Genomic DNA, 21,103 nt, shown 5'->3' with positions numbered 1-21,103 from the left:
TTATTGAGTATTATTCCACAATGATAATACGCGCCCAGCATTCAGCAAACGCATCAGAGAACGCTGGGTTTTTGTGAAGCGAAATTGTGCTTTAGATCAGTGAAAATCAGAACCATTGCATGAAAGGGATTCAAATTTTAAATTTGCCTGTTGGACGTGGATGGTGTCTGTATCACATAAAAACTTTGAGGTTCTGTACATAAATGAATGTGAATACAGAACTGAGCTTCTGTGTAATGGTCTGTCCAGTTTTCAGAATGAAGACAGCAGCTAAGTAACAAGGAAGAAGAACCTGGTTGTAGATTTGAAATGCAGGGATTCGTGCCTGTTTACTGGTGATAATAACAGGAATGAATGCTGATGAGAAAAGGATGAGAGCAGAAAACGAGAGGTTTCATTGCGCTTTGCTTCTGACCTTGAACGTGGGGTTTGAGGGTTATTAAGTAGTGACTGAATTCTGGACATTGACTACCTTGACTCCGATTCAAGAGGACAAAATCCAGCTCTTCCTGGGAGAGCATTGCCTATTTTAACAATGCTGAAAATGAAGCTTCTTTCAGCAGGGGAGTAATGAATCTTGAAATTATTTTGGAATTGGTGAAGGAATAAAAAAAATGAATAGAAGTTACTCCGGTTGGGTTACCTTCCGAATCCATCTGTTCAATTTGTTCTTTAACCCTTTGTTCAGGGCGTGCAGTTTTGTGTCCAGATCTGCCCAGCTCTGTCTGCGATTGTTTTAGAAGTGCCGAAGTGCAGATTCAGAAAACGCTGCTGCTCGCCTGAGAGCTGGAAGCACAGGACAAGTTTTCCTGCGACGTGCCGACAAGTCGGTGTTCTCTGAAGCTCAGCGTTCTTGTAGCCTCGGGGCAGCGAAGGCAGCACAGTCTGAGAGCCTAATGAGGGCGGTGTCATCTTGAGTAACTGGTTTTGTCTCTCATCTTTACCAGCAGTAGCTGTTTAATTAGGCTCACTTGTCTTATGCGTGTTTTTAGCACCTCTTGTTGTCGTGGATACATGCGCCTGACAGTAATATGTTCACCTGTTTGGAAGCAGACAGGCTTGTGATTTGCTCCATAAACTGCCTGTATAAAACAAAAGGGGCAAAGAAATGCTGTATAACAACAGTATTCCTGGTCATTGAACACTGAGACCTCCAGAAAATAATTTGACAGATATTTGATAGATGTTACAAGACCAATGAGGGGAGGCTGATCTCTCCCGTTTGGTCATTGTGAATTGATCCAAGGATCTCATCCAGCTACTGCTTGACTGGAGCTAGTATGGTATGAGTGTCAACAACATGGCTGAGTAGTTTGTTCTAGACTCCCACAGTGCTCTGGGTGAAGAAGTGCCTCCTCAGTTCTCCGTTTGAAATGATCTTTCACTTTGTTTCCACTAGTGCTGTCTAGTTCATCTGTTTAATCTGAAGAAGTCCAATGGCTGGACTGTCAATTTTTAAGGATTTTGAACACTTGAATCAGGTCCCTTTGTAGTCTTAATCGTCTCTTGCATAAAGTACACAGAGACTGAGTATTCAAACAAATTAAATCAAAATCCATCTTTGCTGAACCCTGAAGATATTATGTTGGTCTCATCCATTTTATTTATTGGGTTTTGGTTTTGCACTGAGCTGCAGGGTGTATGCATTGTTGTGATCCCCATAAAAGTGAAAAAATGAATGTGACGTGAGTAATTGAGTGATATCATTAGAAAAATGGTACATTGGTTTACACAATGAAATATCTTGTATGATATAGATTTAGTAGTCATAACAAAATGAACTTCAGACCCCTGTGCTGTGCTGTACGATTTTTGTGCAGATCTCTAAAGGGATTTATTTTCCATTGTCTTTCCTAGATATTCAAAAGATTTTTCAGAATATGGGCGAGCAATTTTTTACTTTTGATTCCAAAAGCTTTAAAAATCTTCAGATGTGACCCCAGAATGTATTGTGTTTTAATAACATTTCATTTTCCACAACTTGCATGCAACTTTATGATTATACACCTGAAGCGTAAAACACCCTTGTGTTAAAGTTCTTGGACATGAGAAGATGTTTGTGATCCCCACAGCTGTCTATAGGGAATGACTGCGAACAGGACTTCACAGCCTGGTGATATGCATTCAAGTGACGGAGGAACTGTATATAGGGCTCTTGCTCCTTAACTGTGGCAGACACAGTGGTTGGGAATCAACTTTATTAAAACTCATTGTAAACCTCTTGAAAACCTCGAATAAGTAAATTAAGAACAGGAGTTAATTTTCACAGCAGTTCAGCGTCTGCTGCTCTGTAAAAACCCACAGGCCTTAGCAGGTCAGCCAGGTTTACAGGTGAGTGAGAATGCACGACTCCTTTCCAGGGCAGCGCACTGTGTGTGGAATTAAGGACTTTCAAAACCACTTGACTGTGGTTGATAATTTTGAATTTCTTCCATTAGTTACTTTACAATTTAATGCCAGGCTTTGCTGAATTTCAAGGTAGTTTTTCTTAAAATACATGAAGTTTTTCCCAACCCAATACTCTGGCAATAATGCATTGATTCTAATAGAAATCTGTATTTGCCCACTTATTTTGGTGTTTTTTTTTGTTCCGCATCCCGTTGCTGGTTGTGAGCATTATTGTTTAGTCTTGGGTAGTTTGGATGCTAGCTGGCGTTTCCTTTAATTGTTTCTAAAAGGAGTGATTGTGAGCAGGTGGTAGGGAGTGGAACTCACTCGGCGCTCGAATCCCACCCTTCCTTTGTGGCCTCGTGTTTAGCCTTTGACGTTTATGTACTGGTGACGCATCCCAGAATTCCAAAGGGTACGGATGGGCTTAGACGAGCAGCCAGGTTAAAATTTAAGGCTCAATAGAAAGGCCTGCATTGCACACTTATCGGGAAGAGTGTAGATGTAAAATGTAGTCATCGTGTCATCACAGACCAAATAAAAAGTAAGACAAGATACACATGGATGAAGGAGGCAGCTTGGCCAGTCATGATCATTTGGTTGTTGGTCGCTGATGGATCTGAGGATGTCTTCCAGGATCTCAAGGACTCCAGTTCAGAGACCTGGCTGGGTTGCTCGATTCAGACTCCTACAACTCTTTGTGGAAAGATGTGCCTCCTGTTTTTGTTCCTTAAGACCTCTTACCTGTGTTCCAGCAGTTTCTGGGTAGGAGGACGCTTAACGAAGCCGGGACATCACCGTCTCCCTGATCAGATGAATTATTGAATTCCCAAGGAAAAAGTGCTCGCTTCTCCTTATTCCCATAGGCTTGAGGCGTTTTCCAAATGCAGCAAAATCTCAGACTGGCCTTTTTTATTATAATTCTCCAGACAGGGGTTGTGGACACTCACAGAATGAACAGGGTCCTTTAACGTGTTCGTCATACTTGGAAATCACGTTATGGTGATTGTTAGTAAATTGAATTGAAAGTTTAATTTAATTTTCGAGAAAGCGAGTGAAATATCTGGAGGCACTGAAACACTGAAAGCTGCCCGTCCTCGGAGGGGGTATGTCTGCGCTTGCGGTGTCTTGTTCGTCCCATAACAGACTCGAGCCCGGGTCGGGGAACGTTGTCCAGGAATCTTGCGATCGCAGTTCGGGCGCCCTTCCCCTCACAAACGGACGGTCCTGTGTGCTGGCGCTGTCAGAACAGTAGAAAATGTTTAGCCAGCAGTGCTGCCATCACATTCTCAGCATTAATAGCTCTATTCTTCTGTGCTTGATGTCTGTATTTGTAAAACAAAAGGACTTTAGTCTTGTAGCTGAAAGATGCTTCAGCCTCGGGCTGTCCTATCGCTGAATGCAGAAAGGGCTTGCTGTCTCCAGTAGCTCCACAGTGAGATGCCATTAACAATAGTAAAGAAACCTGCCCCCTCGCCACTCTTCTGTAGGGGTGTCCGAGAGCCGTGGAAACAACAAACTGTGTCTTTTGTTCAGAGTTATTAATGTCAACCATGCGGTTGAACTTAGTCAGTTTAGATGCTAAACGCATGCCATTGCTCAAGCTAGTCTTTTGTGATCAGGCCCCTTTTTTGCTATATTGACACTCCACCCGTGTTGTCTAGGGTTATTTTTTAAGGTATTGTATATAAGAACATTTAAAAATTCTACCAAGACTAAGAAAAGCTAAGAATCCTAAAAAAATATGCAATATGCAATGCGTAAAGCACCAAAAAGAAACAAAGAAAAGTAAACAAACATACAAAGAACAAACGGATCAAAATTGCCTATGCCTTTTTGCGGATTTCTAGTTGAGATATGTTTAGAGTTGAAATCCATGAGGAAAGTAATCGCAGAATGTAAAATGTGTCCGAAGCTCAGTCTTTTTTCAAAACATTCAAGAAAGAGACCCCAGATCCCATGGAGCCACTCCAGTCTGTGGTGGTTTTCAATATCATTGCTTGTCTTTATTTAGGAACAAAACAGGCATTGGAAATCTGTCATTCCCCAATAGGGGGACACTTTCTGTTTGTGGAGATTATCTATTGGAGCAGTGTTGGAAAGGATGTTGGAGCTGTTTCTCTTGATTGCTGAATTATATTTTAGGCAGGAGAGGAGAACTGTCTTAAGTATTTGTTTGAATTCATTCACCGTCATTGCAGGTTTTCTTTGTTGTATGACAGTCCAACTGCTTCTTATTTGTATGAGATGAAACATCGAAGTTTCTTTCTATACGTGTTTTAGTTGTTGGTTTTGCTCGTTATGCGGTGTGTAGAGTGCTAAAGCAGTAATTATTAATTCACTCCATTTTAATGTTAAAAGACTTCATAAGTGGTCTTTAGTGTAGACGTTCATGTGAATCAAACTGGGATCTGACAGTCCTCAGACCTCTTTTTATTCTTTGGTTGTGATAAGAACGACTGCAGCAAACAAAACATCACCCTTTTAACAGCGAAGAAAAGCAGCACATTATTATTCATGCCCTGGCAATTACTGTAGGTGCGAATCTTGGTTATGTAATACAGAAGCATTCAAGGCAAATGGAAGGCTGTGATTCTCTTCGTTTGGAGAGAGTTTTTTGCTTTGTTTTTTAAAACTTGGCTGATTTTGTCTTAACTGTGTATGTGTGTGACTGGCCTGAAATGCGCATTTCTATTGCAGTAAGGGGATGATCTGAACATTTTCATCACTTTATACTTCAGTTATACACAAAATAGTATTCATAGCAAATAAATGTAGTTGGGATGGAATCATGACACCATTGTCAGTAGGAAAGCAATGTTTTTAGCAAAACAGAAAGCTTTATTAATGACAAAGTCAGTCTTTTCACATTTTTTCACTTCATTAAGCTGTAACTGCAATAATCAGGACTGAAGTTATCTGTATATGTTCTTGGCCTCTTGTGCAGTATTCACTAACGTTTCTCATTACAGAAAATCCGGCTCATTACACTGCTGGCTCATGGAAGCAAGCAGTTTATTAATTGGTCAAATTAGTTTGATACAACACAAGGTTTTTCCCCGTGTTGCAGAAGGTATGCGAATATTAGGCATTATTTTGTTTTTAAAGGGCATTCCTCCGCTTTCTCTCTCTCTCTCCTCTGTCTGTTGCGTGCTCTCTCTTTCTTGCAGTGCTCCTGTCATGTTGCTGTCTATAACCCTGGCTGTGCCGTGGCTGGGCCTCTGTCCGTTTCGTATGAAAATGGTGTGGGAGTTAAAGTAAACTCTTTTCCCTGTTTGAAGTAAAACAAAAGTTCAGACGCTAGCTGAGGCTGCTTTCAAAAGACCAGCTGGCCATAATAGGAGCGCTGGGTTGCCAGGGCGACGGGGCCTGTTTGAAGAAGAATGCAGCGGAGAGGGCAAGCTGTTAGTGTGAGCTGGGGGAAGGAATTTTGTGTGTTCATGCATCAGCCCTCCTAATCACACGCTCAAAGAGGACTGTGTAGGCGGTTCGCGCAAAATCCAATTCTCTGTGCTGGAGCTTGTGTGTGGTTAGTACGCCGGTTTCCCAATCTGTGTGTAGAAATTCCCTCCCCCCCCACCCAGTTAATGTTTATAATACCATCTACCACCGCGTTTACATATTTCATGTATTTGCATGCACAGTAAACCTCTCCCACTGTTTTTTAAAAATAATTTTTTAGACACCTCAGACATTCTTAACCCTCAATGAGCCTCCGAACTGACCTTTGCTGTCTGTTTTCTCCCCCCTAAGTGCTGAATGTCCAAGCTGTTTTTGGTCTGCAGATTGTCAGCGCTTGCCCACTGAATTACAGTAGGAAATCGTGTTGAAGGAGATTAAACTTAATTAAGAGCAGAGAAATCAAAATATCTTCAGAGGTATCATAACCTGAACCTTCCCTTTGATTTGGTGTGACTGAGCTTACAAATACTTTTAAAGCGGCTCATACACTCTCTGGGAGAGTTGTCGTTGCTTATTAATGCGCCTTTTAGACAAGACTTCAAGTTTCACGTGAGTACTGAACATTTGTCTCAAGCCAAAGTGGAATTGTTTGCCAGACGCTTTTTTGGGAAATTCTGATTTTACAGAAATATGTAAACTTCTGGCATGCATAAATTAGGAAAAATGTATTGAATAGTTTGCATAAATCTAGAATTTTAAACAGCTTGTCTGCATTTATACGTTGCCCCTGTTTGTAAAATAGAAATCTATTCTACAAAAGCAAATCATCCCTAACCTGTCTATTCCTGTTTAGAAAACACCTCAACTTTGTGTTGCCACCGAGTTAAAGAGATCCTATCAAGTTACTGAATGACTTTATACTCGTGTAAACGGTACAGGTTTACCTCACCTTTGAAGGCAGATGGGCAGATTACAGAAGCAGTATAAAAATGTTTTGTGGGTACTATCTGTAGCTCTGTAAAGGAGAAAATCCGGGAAATATGATTAACAACTGTTTGTGAGGCAGTTTGGAACAACAAGAGCAACCACCTAATGGAGATGCATTATTTGTACACTTTCCTAACTGAGTGTTTCTGAGAATGCATCTTATTGTGGATCCTTATAGCATAAAACTAACCTGCTGTTGATCTCATTTCTGTTCAGGGGACCTTAGAACCTCAGCCTAGTGCTGGGTTATTGATCCTGTCTGCATTCTGACCTCTTGTATCTGTGCATTTTAGACAGGAAGCCATGAATAATTTGGGAAAAATGTACTTTTCGATTGCTGACTTATCTGTCCCTTCATGTTTGGACTTTTGTACAAGAAACTAACTCCCTTCTAAACTGTCCATACATGTTTTGCAAATTGATGTAGCTGATGAAGACTGTCTTTTATACGAAGATCTTTCCATGTTTGTCTTCATGCTAAAGTACAGTGTTTTAGCAGGACAACCAATCAGTAACTAATGTATTAGTGAGATTCATTTGTTAAATCATTATGGCGTCCGTTTTGTTTTTGTTTTAATTTGGTGTTTCAATTGGTGGCTCAGAAACACGGCGGTGACTGCAAGTGAAAATGTATTTTCTGCGTGGAATATCACTTCATAAACCGTGAAATGTTGTGCTAATTTATCGTCTACCACACAGTTGGCATAAATGATTCCGAGATACTTGTTCTGAAGTGTAAAAAAACAACAGCAAATCAGTTCAGATGCTTATAAGTGTCTTTTTAATTTAGATTCCTACAGCTCCGGTTGCAGTTAAAAGCCCGTTCCTGACTCACATTTTCCAGTAGTGTAATTACAGAATTAAAAACCCCTTAAAACCGTAAAACAACATTCGAGTGACCTCCAGTGACACGGCATCGCTCCCCACATGCGAAACACAGTGAGTCAGATTGGGCCGGCGGTGTACGGGGCCGCTCTGAGTTGACTCAAGGGAAGAAAAAAAACTGCGAACCTTTGGGGCAACCACAGTCGAGGCCTCCACAACATTCACACCCTCGTGGCTCAGAGGTAACGAGAGTGGTTTACAAGGCTCTCACACGGGCGGCGAAGTGCTGTCAGTCCTGTCTGTCCACAGAGGCGGCCGCTGAGGAGAGATGTGCAGAGCAGCGCGAGATGTCCTCTTAGGTTGCTCTGTTAGGGCAGCATTCTGTGCCGTGTTCCCCCTTGTTTAAATGCCTCTTCTCTCACACACACACACACACACACACACCCCTTCGCTTTAGAGGTAACAGTTGTGAAATGTGCGCCATCTACACAGCATCAATAGACCCTTTCTCTGCCTCGTCTGCAGCCCAAGCTCGCAAGTGCCCCCTGTAACCTCACCTGCTGGTAATTGCAAGCATATGATAGAAGCTTTCAAACCCGCTTATTCATCTACTGGTTTGGAATAATGCTTTTGGATTGTTTTGCTTTCAGTCTAGGTAAACTGCTTTTAAGAAAAGGGCCTGTGTGTGTTTTTGTTGCCTTGTGTTGGTAGAGATGTTTGTTGATTGTGCATGCTGTGTCAGGGCCCCTTCAAGTTCTCGATTTGTAAATGGTCCGTAGCAGGGTGTCTTCTCTGTTGTTCAGAGTTCCTCTGTACATGACATTCAACGGATCTTTCCTGGGAAAACACTGGTAGTGGTATGAGTCCCGTTGGCTCTGGCCTGAGCTGATGTAGTAAAAAACACTACAGGAGCAGCACGCTGGGGCTACAGGAACTGCTGGGTGCTTAGTTTAGTGCTGACTTTTATCACTTCTTGATGTAGACTTACATTCTTACTTTTAATAAACAAGAAAGATTCTGAAAAGTGCCTTGTTCTACCACCCAAGTGAAAATGAGCTACGTATGCACTACCGTTATGACAGGTTGTAATCTAGGATGCAGGGGAGGATTTCAATCTCACATTAAAGAAGTTTGTCACTGCTAGAGCTCAATATGGTACGACATCTAGTAGACCTGTATTTCTCAGTCCGTAGGAGGTCTATGCACATTCTCATCGGAACACAAAAACGACAGCAGCTCTTAAACACGTGGCCTGGCTATTGAACCTCTACTACATATAAAAACATTGTATGATTTTATCATTTGTGATTGGGTGATATGGAAGGTATTTCCAAGAGCTGAATTTAAGAACATCCTGAGTGATCTTTTGAGTGAACCGAAACTGAGATCAAGTGATCTACAGGTGAAAGTGAAGAAGCAGCAGCAGACTGTGATCAACAGTACTTTCTGGGAGAAAGGTATTTAACATGTAGTGGTTTTAGATTTTATTCGCTAGTCCTAACCATCTACACAACTGTTTTTATTAAGAATTTGATTTATGATAATTGCTTACACTTATATAGCGCTTTTTTTCTGGACACTCCACTCAAAGCGCTTTACAGGTAATGGGGACTCCCCTCCAGCACCACCAGTGTGCAGACCCACCAGGATGATGCGACGGCAGCCATAGTGCGCCAGAACGCTCACCACACAATAGCTATCAGTGGGGAGGAAAGCAGAGAGTAATGTAGCCAATTCATTATTAGGAAGCCATGATTGGTAAGGGCCAATGGGAAATTTGGCCAGGAAGCACGAGTTACAAAAGAAAAGTGCAATATGATCATGAATACAGAGGAAGATCAACAATATCCTTCCGGTCACCTTTAATTCTTGTGTCTGAAATAATTGTTGAATAATTGTAATAGTGGTTAAATAATTGTGCCTTTCTTCTCCAACAGTAGCTACAGTTTTTAACTGGTTAAAGTTTGTTGCAATTCATTTCTTTTGTAGTGTTTTGTGTAACCATTGCCATTCAGTCAGTAAGAATACCGAAGATCTTATGAAAATGTAACAGACCCTGTTTTCCAATAACACTTGAAAACCAACCTTTTGCGAGGAAATTGGATGATGAAAGAAATATAGTAACGTTCTCTTTTTTGTTGCATTGACAGAATTTTGCAAAAAAAAAAACTTTTTACCCATGTTTTAGTTGAGTTCTCTAGCTCAGAAATGTTTTGCAAATAAACTTCAAAATGAACTGCATAAACCCTGCCCCTCCCCTCTTCCCCCAGTCCTGTCTTGCTTTTCTGTTTTGCTTAGTCCTGGCTCCTTGCTAAATTCCTAAACTTGTTAACCAATTAGAAATGAAAACGTCTCGCCAAAAGTTGCTTGTCAGACGTTTTTATTTTAAGTTCAATAAACTGGTATCAGCAATGACTGAGAGCAGAGTTAATTAAAAACTGCACAACTGATAAAGTGGGCAGTTTTATCAGTAGTAATTTGAAATTTCATAAAAGACAACTTCTTATAGTTTCATACGTTAATATTTGCGTTGACCAAAACTATTCGTGGCCCGTAGGTGAATTTGTTTAACCCTCACACAGAGATGGCCTTTTCTAATGTAGGAGGTGGTGAAAGACACAAGTCTTCACTTAATCACTTTTCTAACCACTCATCCAGTACAGGGGCGCAGGGGAGTGAGTGGGAGCTTCTCCCAGCAGGCAGCGGTGCAAGGCAGGGTACGTCTGAGCCGGGACAACAGTCTATCGCAGGACAGACACAGACACGCACACACTACAAAAGATAACTTTCTTAAAAGCTTTAAAAAAAATACAGAACCACATTGCGAAACATTGACAATGCAAATGCAATCATGCCCAAAAATGAAGTAATCCTATATAATGCCACACGCTTATAATAAATGGCATCGTAAGAAATGTTGGAAGTGAGAGAAGGGCGTTTGGCCCTATCTGCCGTGCAGCTTTTAGTAGCTTACTGATCCCAACACTTCTTAGCTCTGGCAACCTGCTTAAAATTTCTCTGTGCAATTTGATTTATACCCTGCTGCTCGTCCCAAAAGATCTGTAAGTGCTTTACATACAGGGGGACTCTCTTCATCTCTCGCAGCAGACCAGGTGGAAAGGTGAGGAGTTGCTTCACCAGCTGAATTGTAGGTCAGCCAGACAGTTCAAGCCCAGGGCAGAACACAGCCAGGACACAGCAGAGTCTCTCTCTCTCCAGGGAGGTTATGCACAAGAGGGGAGGCCCTTCAGCCCATCTAGTCCTTTTGGAAGTGAGAGGCTAACCGCAGAAGCCAAGGCATCGGCTGTGACAACATGGCTAGGCAGCTTGCTCCAGACTCCCCCGATCCTCTGCTTCTATACAGTGAGTCTAACGTTGCTGTGGGACGCATGATGGCCAAGTAGTTGAGATGATAACATCTCATCTGAAGGATGGCGTCTCATACAGCATAATCTTGCCCGCCTCTGTACCAGGGCATTGTTTTTTTTTTAAGAATCGTGGGCCACAGGGAGGAACGCCACCTGCTGTTCCACCAACACCTCGTATCGCAACAACCTTTTTGTCTTGGCACATCTTGCTGCGCTTCTTTCGTCTGACAGTATCCAGGTAGATGGTGGTAACATTTCTGCTTACAGAAATTTAAAGGTTTTGCTTGCTAATGTTCTTAGTATTGGACTCCTAATTGCAGGTTTGTCAGTTTACAAAATCAGGAAAAATATTTTAGCTGCAGTGTTAAATGTTTTTCATTATCATACTTCCAAAAAGCTGTATGTCTCTTCCAGTCGGCTGAAGAAGGCGTTTCTTGACAACACTTTTAGAAGGAGAATCGAGATGTATTTTAGGAAGCAAGTTTCTTGGGGAAAAACTGTAACATCTTGTAACTATGAAGAAACATTTATCCTCAAAAAGTATAGAATCGCTCCCTTCTTATGTTCTGGGCTTGACCTGAAATTTGTGGTATACTGGATCATTTTTTGAAGATTTGGTTATTGCAGTGGAATATTGAGGATGGTTCTGGCCGGGCTATAATATTTTAAACGGAGTTTTTAATGAAAGGTTCTATTGTACTGATTACAAAGTAAAATAAGGAAGAGCTGTTTTTTGCTTGAAGTGATCGATTGTCTAAATGTCATTATGTAGCCAGTTTTGTTCGATTCCTTTCCGGTATCGTACAATATTCCAAAGAATCCCTTGCTCGGATAAAAAGGCTGAAAAATTGAAAGCCTGTCTTGTTCAGCTCGCGCTCTTAATTTGACTTAAATTAGTTTTTAAGTTAAATGAGTTAATTGACCTTATTTTCTTATCAAGACCTGGCAGCCCGGGGGCCATATTCACTTTCCGGGTTTCTGCGCTCGGCCATGCCAGTATGCCCGCTCCAACCTGGGACCACCGCGGGGGGGGGGAATCTCCCAGCTGTAGCCAACAGAGAGTTGGATTGTCAACGATGCGGGGGGCTGGCCTTCTTCGTACGCCCGGCTCGAGGAGGCGCGCTTTCCCGCCCGACGGAGCGCGGCGCGGCGGGGCTCGTGCGGTCGCCGACCCGGCAGCGATTCCAGCCCTGGCCCGCGCCGCGCTCGCCGCCCGCACCGTCTCCGGTCATCCCGGCTCCCTTTTGTGTGGCAGGTTGTTTCGGGCCTCAAGTCCAAGCACTTCAGCGGTTCGACAGTTCGCGGAGTTCCCGAGTGGAGTTGGTTGCGGAACGTTTGCGCTGGCAAGCAAAGCAGTCGCCAGCCCTTGATAGTTAACATCTTCAGCGAAGCGGTCTTGCCGTTTTCGGAGCTCGGATGGGTTTTTGGCTTCCGGAGGGGGTGGGGACAGTGGAGTGTTCTGGGTATGGGGTTGGCGCAGGTGGCCGGTGCCCTTTACTGGCCTGTTTTATCCCTGGGCTCGGCTGGCTCTGGGATGCAGGCGTCTGGGGAGGGGGAGGCAGGTGTCTCTCTTAGCCAGATGCAGTAGAGTCCTCTGTTTCCGTCTTGGAGAGCCTTGTGAGCCTCTTAGAAAATATTGTCAAGATGCTCACTGGCCACCCCTGTACGTTTTCTCGCTGGAGCGTCACCATTCCGATTTAAAGTCCGAAACAAGAAGGGTTGTTATAGGTCTCTTTCATTTATCAGCAGCTAGGGACCTTGTGAAAGGCTTTGAGCAGTCTGAATAAAGCCTAGACCGGCCAGTTTAGTCCTTCCCTACAGGTCTGGGGCTGCTTCCCTGTCCACCTTCAAGGCTGGGATTAGGAGCCCCTGTTGTAATAAGAGGTGAGGGACTGAAGATAACTGTGTAAAATGTTCTTTAGTTTTAAATCACCCGTCTGTCTCGGTGGCAGAGTCGCCCTTTAGGTTTTGGGTAAGTCTGCGGCGTCTAGCTACAGTATATAAGGTGTGAATCGGCACCAACAGAGTGTTTGAGGCAGCAAGCAGAGAACGTATGCAGCCTGAAAGGAAAGTAAAGCAAAAACACTTTAATCTGTGAGGCAGTACTGCCGTTATCGATTGTTTTTGTTGAGTTGTTGGAGCTGTCTTACCACCAGCGGTCAGTGTCTGTATTTTTGCGTTTTTGGGTTATGATAGATTCCCCTGTAGAATATCAGTAATTGAATACAAAGGGCCTACTAGGAGACTAAAGCTATTTTAACAGCAGCCAGCTCTCCTAGTAAACTCCTGATGCAGGTCTGGAGAGGCAAGGGAATCTGGGTGTGGACACAGAGACATGCAGCTTGAAATGCTCTTCACTGACTTGACTTGAGTCACTGGGCAGTGCTACTTTATTCCTGGGAAATGATGCTTTTTATCGCTCTCACCACCCTATCGTCAGTACCTACATTACGGCGCAAGGCTTGGCTGCAGTGATTCCCTTTGGGATTTTTGCTCATCCCTGGAGCACCTCAATCCCTTTTCCCTGTCCATCCTCTTACTGTACTTTTTAAGTTGCATTTAAGCAATCGCAAGGTTAATGTTTATATGATACTGAGTTACTGTATGTAGGATCGTTGAACTGCGATTTCCGCAAGAGCTTGATTTATTGAATTATTTATCAGAGCACATGATTTGTTGGTGCGAGTTCCAGACTTCTTTGAAGTATTTCGATAATTTTCATTTGGTTGTTGTCTATGTATTGAGTCTGTTTTCATGTTTTATATTTCAAACTTTTTTTTTTGTACAGGAGTAGGAAAATCATCTCCACAAATTTGTTTTTGGTTTTGTTTCGCTCCCAAGCAGCAGGAAGGATTCTGTCTCTTGGAACGCTTGTGAATACAAACCTTTCCCTGTTTCGGATTTGAGGATCATAATTTTATGTAGTTCTGTGTAGCATGACGTCAGTCAAATGAACTTATTTGAAATATGAAACTGACGAATAATCAAGACAGCAAATGTTTACAGCAAAATGTGGTCACAGTCAGATAGGGTTACATCCTTAATAACCCACTTCTGCTACCTACCCCCGTTTGACATTGTTTATTTATTAAGAGCTTTGTTTTCCATACCATCAGGAGCCATTATTTTTCATTTAAACATACGAGCACAAACAAATCCATTCTGCTCTGTTTTTGTGCACGCGCCTGTCTCAGGTTATTGACATGGTGGAGAGGTGCTGTTGCAATCTGGGTGAAACTCGTGTGTGGGTGTATGTAGATGGAGGTGTGGCCAGACTTCAATCAAGGGTATGTATTTATGAGCAGCAACTACATATTTGCTAGAGGCAACTATGTGCTTTACAAAACAAAGGGTTTGAAAGCAGACATGGGAGATAAATTTCCCTGTTGGTGTCATTGGACTTGGAAGTTCACGGCTCCTTCCCGCAGAGCGAACGCTGACCCCTAAATCTCAGGTCAGTATTGTAGGAGAGAGGGAGGGGTTCTGGGCACGGGTGCCACTCATTGGTGCTTCTGTTCTTACACGGAATCAGTTGTGCTCATGTAGAGCGCTCCCTCAGAGGCTGAGGCCTGGCTCTGTGCCCCGATATTGTGCCTTTTCCTGACGCGCGGCAATCCGGCTGCCCAAGAACAGCACCGCAGCAGGAATACGGCCGAAGAATGTCTGCTGCAGGGGCTCTTCATTTCAAAGAGCTTTTAGTTTGTTTTAGATAGCATGCTCTTACAAGGTGGGTTGTTTATTTTAAAGATGGGTGTCTCTCTGGTTGAGAACTGTTATCTATATAGCTATCTTAACTAGCTCTTTATCAGGCTGGCAAGCTGGGGAAAATAAGGACCTCTTTAAGTATGAGCTCTTTGCCTGTGAAGTGCTCTGAATCATGCCAAATTGCTACCTATCTTGGTCCTTTCAGTTCCCACAAAGAACAGAGATCAGCGATGTCCTACCTGAGAACCATGATGTATTTCTATTGCCAAATTTAACACAGGTCCACTGTTTTTGTTGGATGAAATATTCCAGAGAAGAGAAAAAAAAAAGGTGCATATTTTCTAGGAGAGTAGCCAGTATCTACATTAATTATGAAACTATGCGCTGTAGCATAGGGATTATTACTGTGGAGCCAGGGCTGCTTCTGTGGTAATTGTTGATCAAAGTGGTTAACCCTTTTTTAGACTGCTTTTCCCTTCCACGCTGCTAGCCTATTTCTTACGGACCTTTTATGTCTGTAATTATGTCCGTTACCGCTGAAAAAACACTGTCTTACAAGAATTTCAAGAGTTCCATCATCAAACCAGGGTAGAACGTCCTGAAGTCCTTACAGAAGAAGTACCAGCACTCGTCGGAGGGCGCCTTGAGCAGTGTGATCCCGGGCGTCGTGGGTTCGAGCACGATAGCTGACAGTGAGCAGATTCCACAAGTGGGAAGGCACAGTTGTTGGGGTGCAGGCAGTGTGGAGATGGGGGGACCTGACCAGGGCTCTCCTGGCTCTCGGTAAACGGCGCCAGTGGGTGAGGGGTGCGCCTCTGATCCCATCCCAAGCGGCTTGGAGGAGTGCCCATACTTCCTCATTCTCTCCTGTGTGCGGCTGTGGAGTTCCATCAACTAGAGGCACAAACAAAATGTCGATTCTGGATTTATTCAAAAAAGGCTAATTTACTAATAAGTAATAATTCCTCATGTCTAAAAGTGGTGTAGATTGTTTTCAATCCGGTAGAGTAGTTTAAGTGAACCCCCACAGTAAAATAATATACATCTTCCAGGGTTTATGGATAAAGCTAAAAATGAAAAAAATGTGCAGTACATTGAGACTGTCTAAAATTATACAGCTGTACAGTTGTTGTTCCTCAATTCATCAGACGGGATTAATTTTGAGCAGTTTTTTCACAAATAATTGCTGTTCCTGAAATCCTGTATCTTTCAACCAGTAGATTGCCCAAGACGTGTGTGTGCAGAAAAACATGAACATTACTTTGTGGAGGAGTGTTAATCATCTTCTTTTTAATCGCGGGGCACAAACCAAACTGCAGTATGTTTCGACAAGGGATATTCCTGGTTTCATAAAGGCAAAAAAAATATGTGAAGGAGTACACTTTACATCAGTGTACTCAGTTCTAAAGTGCTATTATGTACTGCAGGAAGGAAAAATGTTATGGCTCTAAGAGAACATGGGTTCATTGGAGTCTTTGGATGGTATTACTACCCTAGTGAAAGATGAACTAATTCGGTTCTTATATTTGTTCTTTGAGGTTGAATTGTATGTTTAGTTTTTCAGATCCTTTGCCAAAGGACTTGTGTAGTGCAAACATTATCCAGATGCAGTCACACCTGAGGGATTCCACTGGGAATGCAGGCAGTCATAAGCATACCTTGTCCAGATTGGTTAAACCCTGAGAAAGCAACGAAACAAGGAAAAACAAGTTGGTGCTGCACTAATGTGGGGATGCACAGCATAGTCCTGACATCGCAAGCTGAACAAGCTGGGCTGCACAGGTCTTGGGATCCCTTTCGCAGTTGTCTTGAGCAGCAAGCACATGCTAATTAAACCCTACTACGTCTATTCCTTGAGGAACTGTGTATGCTTGGGGTGAGGATAATTCTCCCATCCAGCTCTGCGTCTGTGGAGTCTACCTGAAAAAAGGCTCTATCGGGTCGATTTTATTTAACCTGTTTTTAAGCAGATGGCCCATTTTTCTTTTTTTAAATTTTATTTTACGGAACAAAACAAAACCATTTTACATATGAACAACCATTATTCAGCCTTACACCGCAGGCACAAATTCCAGACGGCAAATTTTTAATGTCCAGGCTTAAAATATCGAAGTCCTCCATTTAACATAGTTTCTGTAAAGTCTGATGTCTTGCTTAAAAATACACCTTTCGCTGTCCACCGTTTGTTTGTTTCTCATTATAGTCCATAGATCTACAGACTCAATAGAGGGGAGTGTAAAATACTCAGAATAAGAGTATAGGGTGAGTCTTCTCTGAGCTGATGAGCCTCCGTATACGCTTTCACTTCTCACCAGGTCTTTTTCTCCCGAATAATTGTGACTTGTGTGATCCTTTGTGGGAATCGAGTGTCCCCACATTCACAGCCTGAATGGTCCCGGCCGAGTACTTGAGAAATGTTCAGAGACTTGTCATCCCTGTTCCAGCAGAGGATTTCAGGAGTACTGGCAGAAAACGCAGGTACAGGACCAGAGCACCTTGGCAATAGCGTCTCGAGAACCTGGAGTAAAGGGAGGGTTTTTTCCCCCTTGTTTTCTCTCCAAGTCGAGTACTGAGCCTATCCGAACGAGCGCGCACACTGATATAGTTGAGAGGCTTGAGAAGGTGTGTTGCAGGTTTATTTAAACGTGCAAAAACAATTTAGCAAAAAGAAACTAAAGACATCAGGAAGTCTTCTTCAGTGTTTGCAGTTGCCGGTTTCTGACAGGGTGATCTGTGTTGCGCTTAATGCAGTCTGTGCCTAGAGCGTTGAACATAGGTTCCTAGCAGCATGGCGATTTTGATTGCTACAGCTCGTTTTCGGTGAACACGCCTGTACAATCATGCACAGTGCTGTAGGTTATTGATCAACAAAAAAGCAAACAAAAGACAATTTGAGCGTGCATGCCTATTTTGAACATTTGAAAGAAGCCCCATATTTCTTAAGACGCAAATTCTTTGGAGGCCAGTTTTTGTTAGCAATTAATAAATACTTTTAGATTTTCTTGTGAGGTGTATCCGAAGAGGTTTTGTTATTGAGGCTCATTTCAGGACGGAACCGAGACAGAATGCAAGTAGCAAGTAAAGGTGCTAGCCTTCTGAGTTAAGTGACCCATTATACTTGGGGCTGCTGTGGAGCCCATACATAGTCCATGTAGTTTGTCATTTCAGTAAATGAGGAGAAATAGTCCTTGGAATGAAGCGATGCTCCCGTTGCAGTGATTCTGTCCACTACTCTTCTGTCCTGTCCTCGTTTCTCAGAGAGATGAGACCTCTTCACTCTTCCATCCTGACACGTGGCCCGCGGGAGTGTTTATGTAGCACAGGAACCGGGATGTCATGAAAACATGTAATTGGTGGAATAAACCAATAAAGAGACAGAAGAGAGAGAGTTGCATTTCTGCTGTAATTACAGTTGCATGGATTGGTGTTAAACATTGCAGAGTTCAAACTTGCCTAAACGATTCCAGTGTTTACAGAAAGGCTTGAGGGCCTGGGGTGTTTTTCGGCTGTGGAAAATGTATTCCTTTCTGAAAGGAGTGGGTTGCTGGTAGAAGTTCTTGAGAAACGGAAAGCTGATGAAACAGGCTGGGGCTTCTGCTGTTAGTGGAATGCGCAGGGGAAGCGCTTTCCTGGAAGGCAGCTTGCCGAGAAGTTCGTGCCCCCGTGAGAGGATTGCGATGCCCCCGCCACCACTCGCTGGCGACAACACCGCCACCGCTGAGAGCTGCAGACCGGGCGCCAGGGGGGAAAGCACAGGAATCAGGAATGAGGGGATTGCTGAGAAAAAAATTACTGTACACTATACAGTGAACCCGTATAGGGGGGAAAATAGTGGTTTCTACACCCAGTGGTATTAAATTGCATGTCGCCATTGTATCATCTGAGGTTTTGAGGGTGTTGCTGGAATGCCAGTGGACTGTTTTGAAAGAGCTGCGACAGTCGCGCAGCTTGCTGGGATGCAGACAGTCCAGTACATTGTTGCAGTCGCGATGATGATGATTGTGAGTTTGGGGGTCTCTTAGCTTAGCAGACTGTCACAGACTGCCGTGTCGGGGCTCATGGCGTGGGCTTTTGTTGTGCATTTCCGGAGATACTGCTAGTTCTTGTCTTAAAAAACAGCCCGCAGACATGCTTGCGTCACAATGTGTTGTTTTGCCCTTCAAATCCAGAAAGAAATGGGATCAGATGTTTTCCTGTCTTTTAAAAGTCTGTAAAAAGTTCTTCCATAATTGAATTTTTATTTTGTCGTCTAGAAGTAGCAGGCCATTGAACAGCTTCATTGCCAAGCAGCTGGGGAACTCTGAATTTGCAATTTCACATTATGTAGGAGGTATAATTGCGTTGTGCAATTTTATATTATGTAAGAGAAAGAGGTTCCTTTACCTTCAAATGTCTCTGAAAGCACTGGACATGAAACAAGATATCACGCCTACAACCTTTTTTCCTCTGGAATTAAGTCGTTTTTTTTCAGGGGGAAAAATAACATTTGAAGATTTGTTTTTCTCCAACTTAGTTACTTAGTTGCAGTATTCAGTATTATGATTTATAATGTCTACTATGCACAGTGCAAATGAGATCTTGCTCTTTTTTTTCAGGCTCACATCATCAGAAGTGTGGTGGCGTGATGGTACAGTGAAGTATGACTGTGGTCCAGGTGCTGGGCAAGGGACCAGGAATATTGATGGCCAGATCTAGGTATGTTCCCGGACTGACAGAGCCCCTTGTGCCACCTGCTGGACATACGAGGGCAGTACAGCAGGAACAGTGGAGGATCAATATCGTGCCCCAGAGACAGTGCATTATCAGAAAACAGACTCATGACACTAATGAGTAATGAGAGGTATTTCTCCTGTATGTTACTACTTACCTCATGGTAATAGTGATCTCCCGGTTGTTCTAAAAACATCAGGATTTGGATTTGTCACAGTAAGCGAAGTAATTATCAACCGTTTTGTCTTCCTGTAAGTCAAGGTGGGTGTGACTTACTGGTGAACCTCTTGTACGGAAGAAAAAAACCCACCATTTACTCCGTAATCTTCAGTGCCTTTATGAGTCCACATGAGTTTCGGGCATATCTGAGCTTAAAGGCAAAGCAGTAAAAAGAACTTAATGAAGCATTCCAACCAAGGCTCATAACTTCAGGCTCTCAGCTGCTTGACATTTCTTTCCAGAATGATAAGCTGTAACCCTGTGGAATTTTCCTTCAGACCCTACCGCCATTATGAGAAACAACGCATGTGTTTGCTAACTAAGTATTTTGTTAATTTTGGTTAGTGTACTTTGTGAACATTTTCTGCATTGAAAGGGTATGAGGGTGTGTGATTCTGTCCTCAATCAATTCTAACTAAATTTGAATGTTGCCTTTTCATCTATCTGTATTGATCATTTTTGTGGGTTTTATAACAGTCTGTATTGTGTTGCCTGCACTATCCTTAGTGTCATTGATGTCTGTCTGCCTAAGGTGAATGTTTTTCTCTTTTGTTTTTCAGAGATCAAATGGTCTTCTGAAGAAGCCATGGGTAGCTGCTGTAGCTGTCCAGATAAAGAGTCTATCCCAGATAACCATCAAAACAAGTTTAAGGTGGGTCTGAGCTCAAGGCGCAAGTGAGTGTGACATCATTCTGTGAAATGATTGTAAACAAGTTCAGCAGCTCTGGCTGGGCCAGTCAGCTGTTTGTTTACGAAATCTGTTAAAAGGCATCTCAGAACTGGAACAAATTGCTAGGGCACACTGTTAATCCTGATATGTTTCCTGAAGCAATCTTTTTCTGTCGGAGCTTTGAAATACTTTCATTACTTTTACCACTGATGTAGGTTGTGTGTTTTCAACTAAATAAAATTGAATGCCCATCTGTTGTTTAGTTGTAAGCTGTGTCAATTGAGAAATAAAAGTGTTTGCTGTCACCTATTATTGTGAGTTTTTGTCCTGGTTTAGAATCTGCCTCTGCTCCAGGCTGGAGCTGGAGTGAATCTAAATTGCATGAGTGGATACTTTGTACAAGCATTGCAGTCCAGGGCTCTCGGATTCGGTTCCTTAAGAGTATTGTCTTTCCTGGTTTTTGTTCTACCTCGAGTAGTCAATAAACATTTTTTTCTAAATTGGACACACACAGGATTTTTCTGAAGCTCTTTTACAGTTGATTACACGTGATGTTATCCTCATTAAAAGTATGGTTACCTCACAGCCTGCTTAAAAGTGTTAGTTTTGCTGACAAATAATTGAGCCAGGTATGTAACTGAGAACAGACACTCTAGCAACTGTGCTTGAGACCCAATTTGTAAGGCTGCTACAGGGTTTAAAGGCTCTGTGGTGCCCGGGAGAGCTGTCGTCTCAGTTTCAGTCTTCAGTTTGTTTTGCCTCTGCTCTCAATGACTTAACCGAATTGGTCGTTTTTATGATTACAATTGATTATATTTCAAGTACCCAC

At 42.8% G+C, this 21,103-nt stretch overlaps 1 protein-coding gene across 2 annotated transcripts in view; it reads left to right on the top strand.

The window, feature by feature from the left end:
- Positions 1-21,103, top strand: part of frs2a (fibroblast growth factor receptor substrate 2a) — a 50,164-nt gene that overhangs the window by 21,023 nt on the left and 8,038 nt on the right. Inside the window, exons 1-3 of one of the 2 annotated variants that reach the window (XM_015352911.1) lie at positions 14,321-14,424; positions 19,271-19,370; positions 20,165-20,256. In XM_015352911.1, coding sequence (XP_015208397.1) covers positions 20,191-20,256 — 66 coding nt within the window. In that variant the 5' untranslated portion in view covers positions 14,321-14,424; positions 19,271-19,370; positions 20,165-20,190. Of the gene's footprint in view, positions 1-14,320; positions 14,425-19,270; positions 19,371-20,164; positions 20,257-21,103 lie in introns of those variants that run through there. The other variant, XM_015352910.2, reaches the window with a different exon arrangement.

Source organism: Lepisosteus oculatus, chromosome 7, assembly GCF_040954835.1.
Source record: "Lepisosteus oculatus isolate fLepOcu1 chromosome 7, fLepOcu1.hap2, whole genome shotgun sequence".
NCBI classification, from domain to species: domain Eukaryota; kingdom Metazoa; phylum Chordata; class Actinopteri; order Semionotiformes; family Lepisosteidae; genus Lepisosteus; species Lepisosteus oculatus.
The sequence above is the reverse complement of the archived record's forward strand: the minus strand, read 5'-3'. Positions and strand labels throughout refer to the sequence as shown.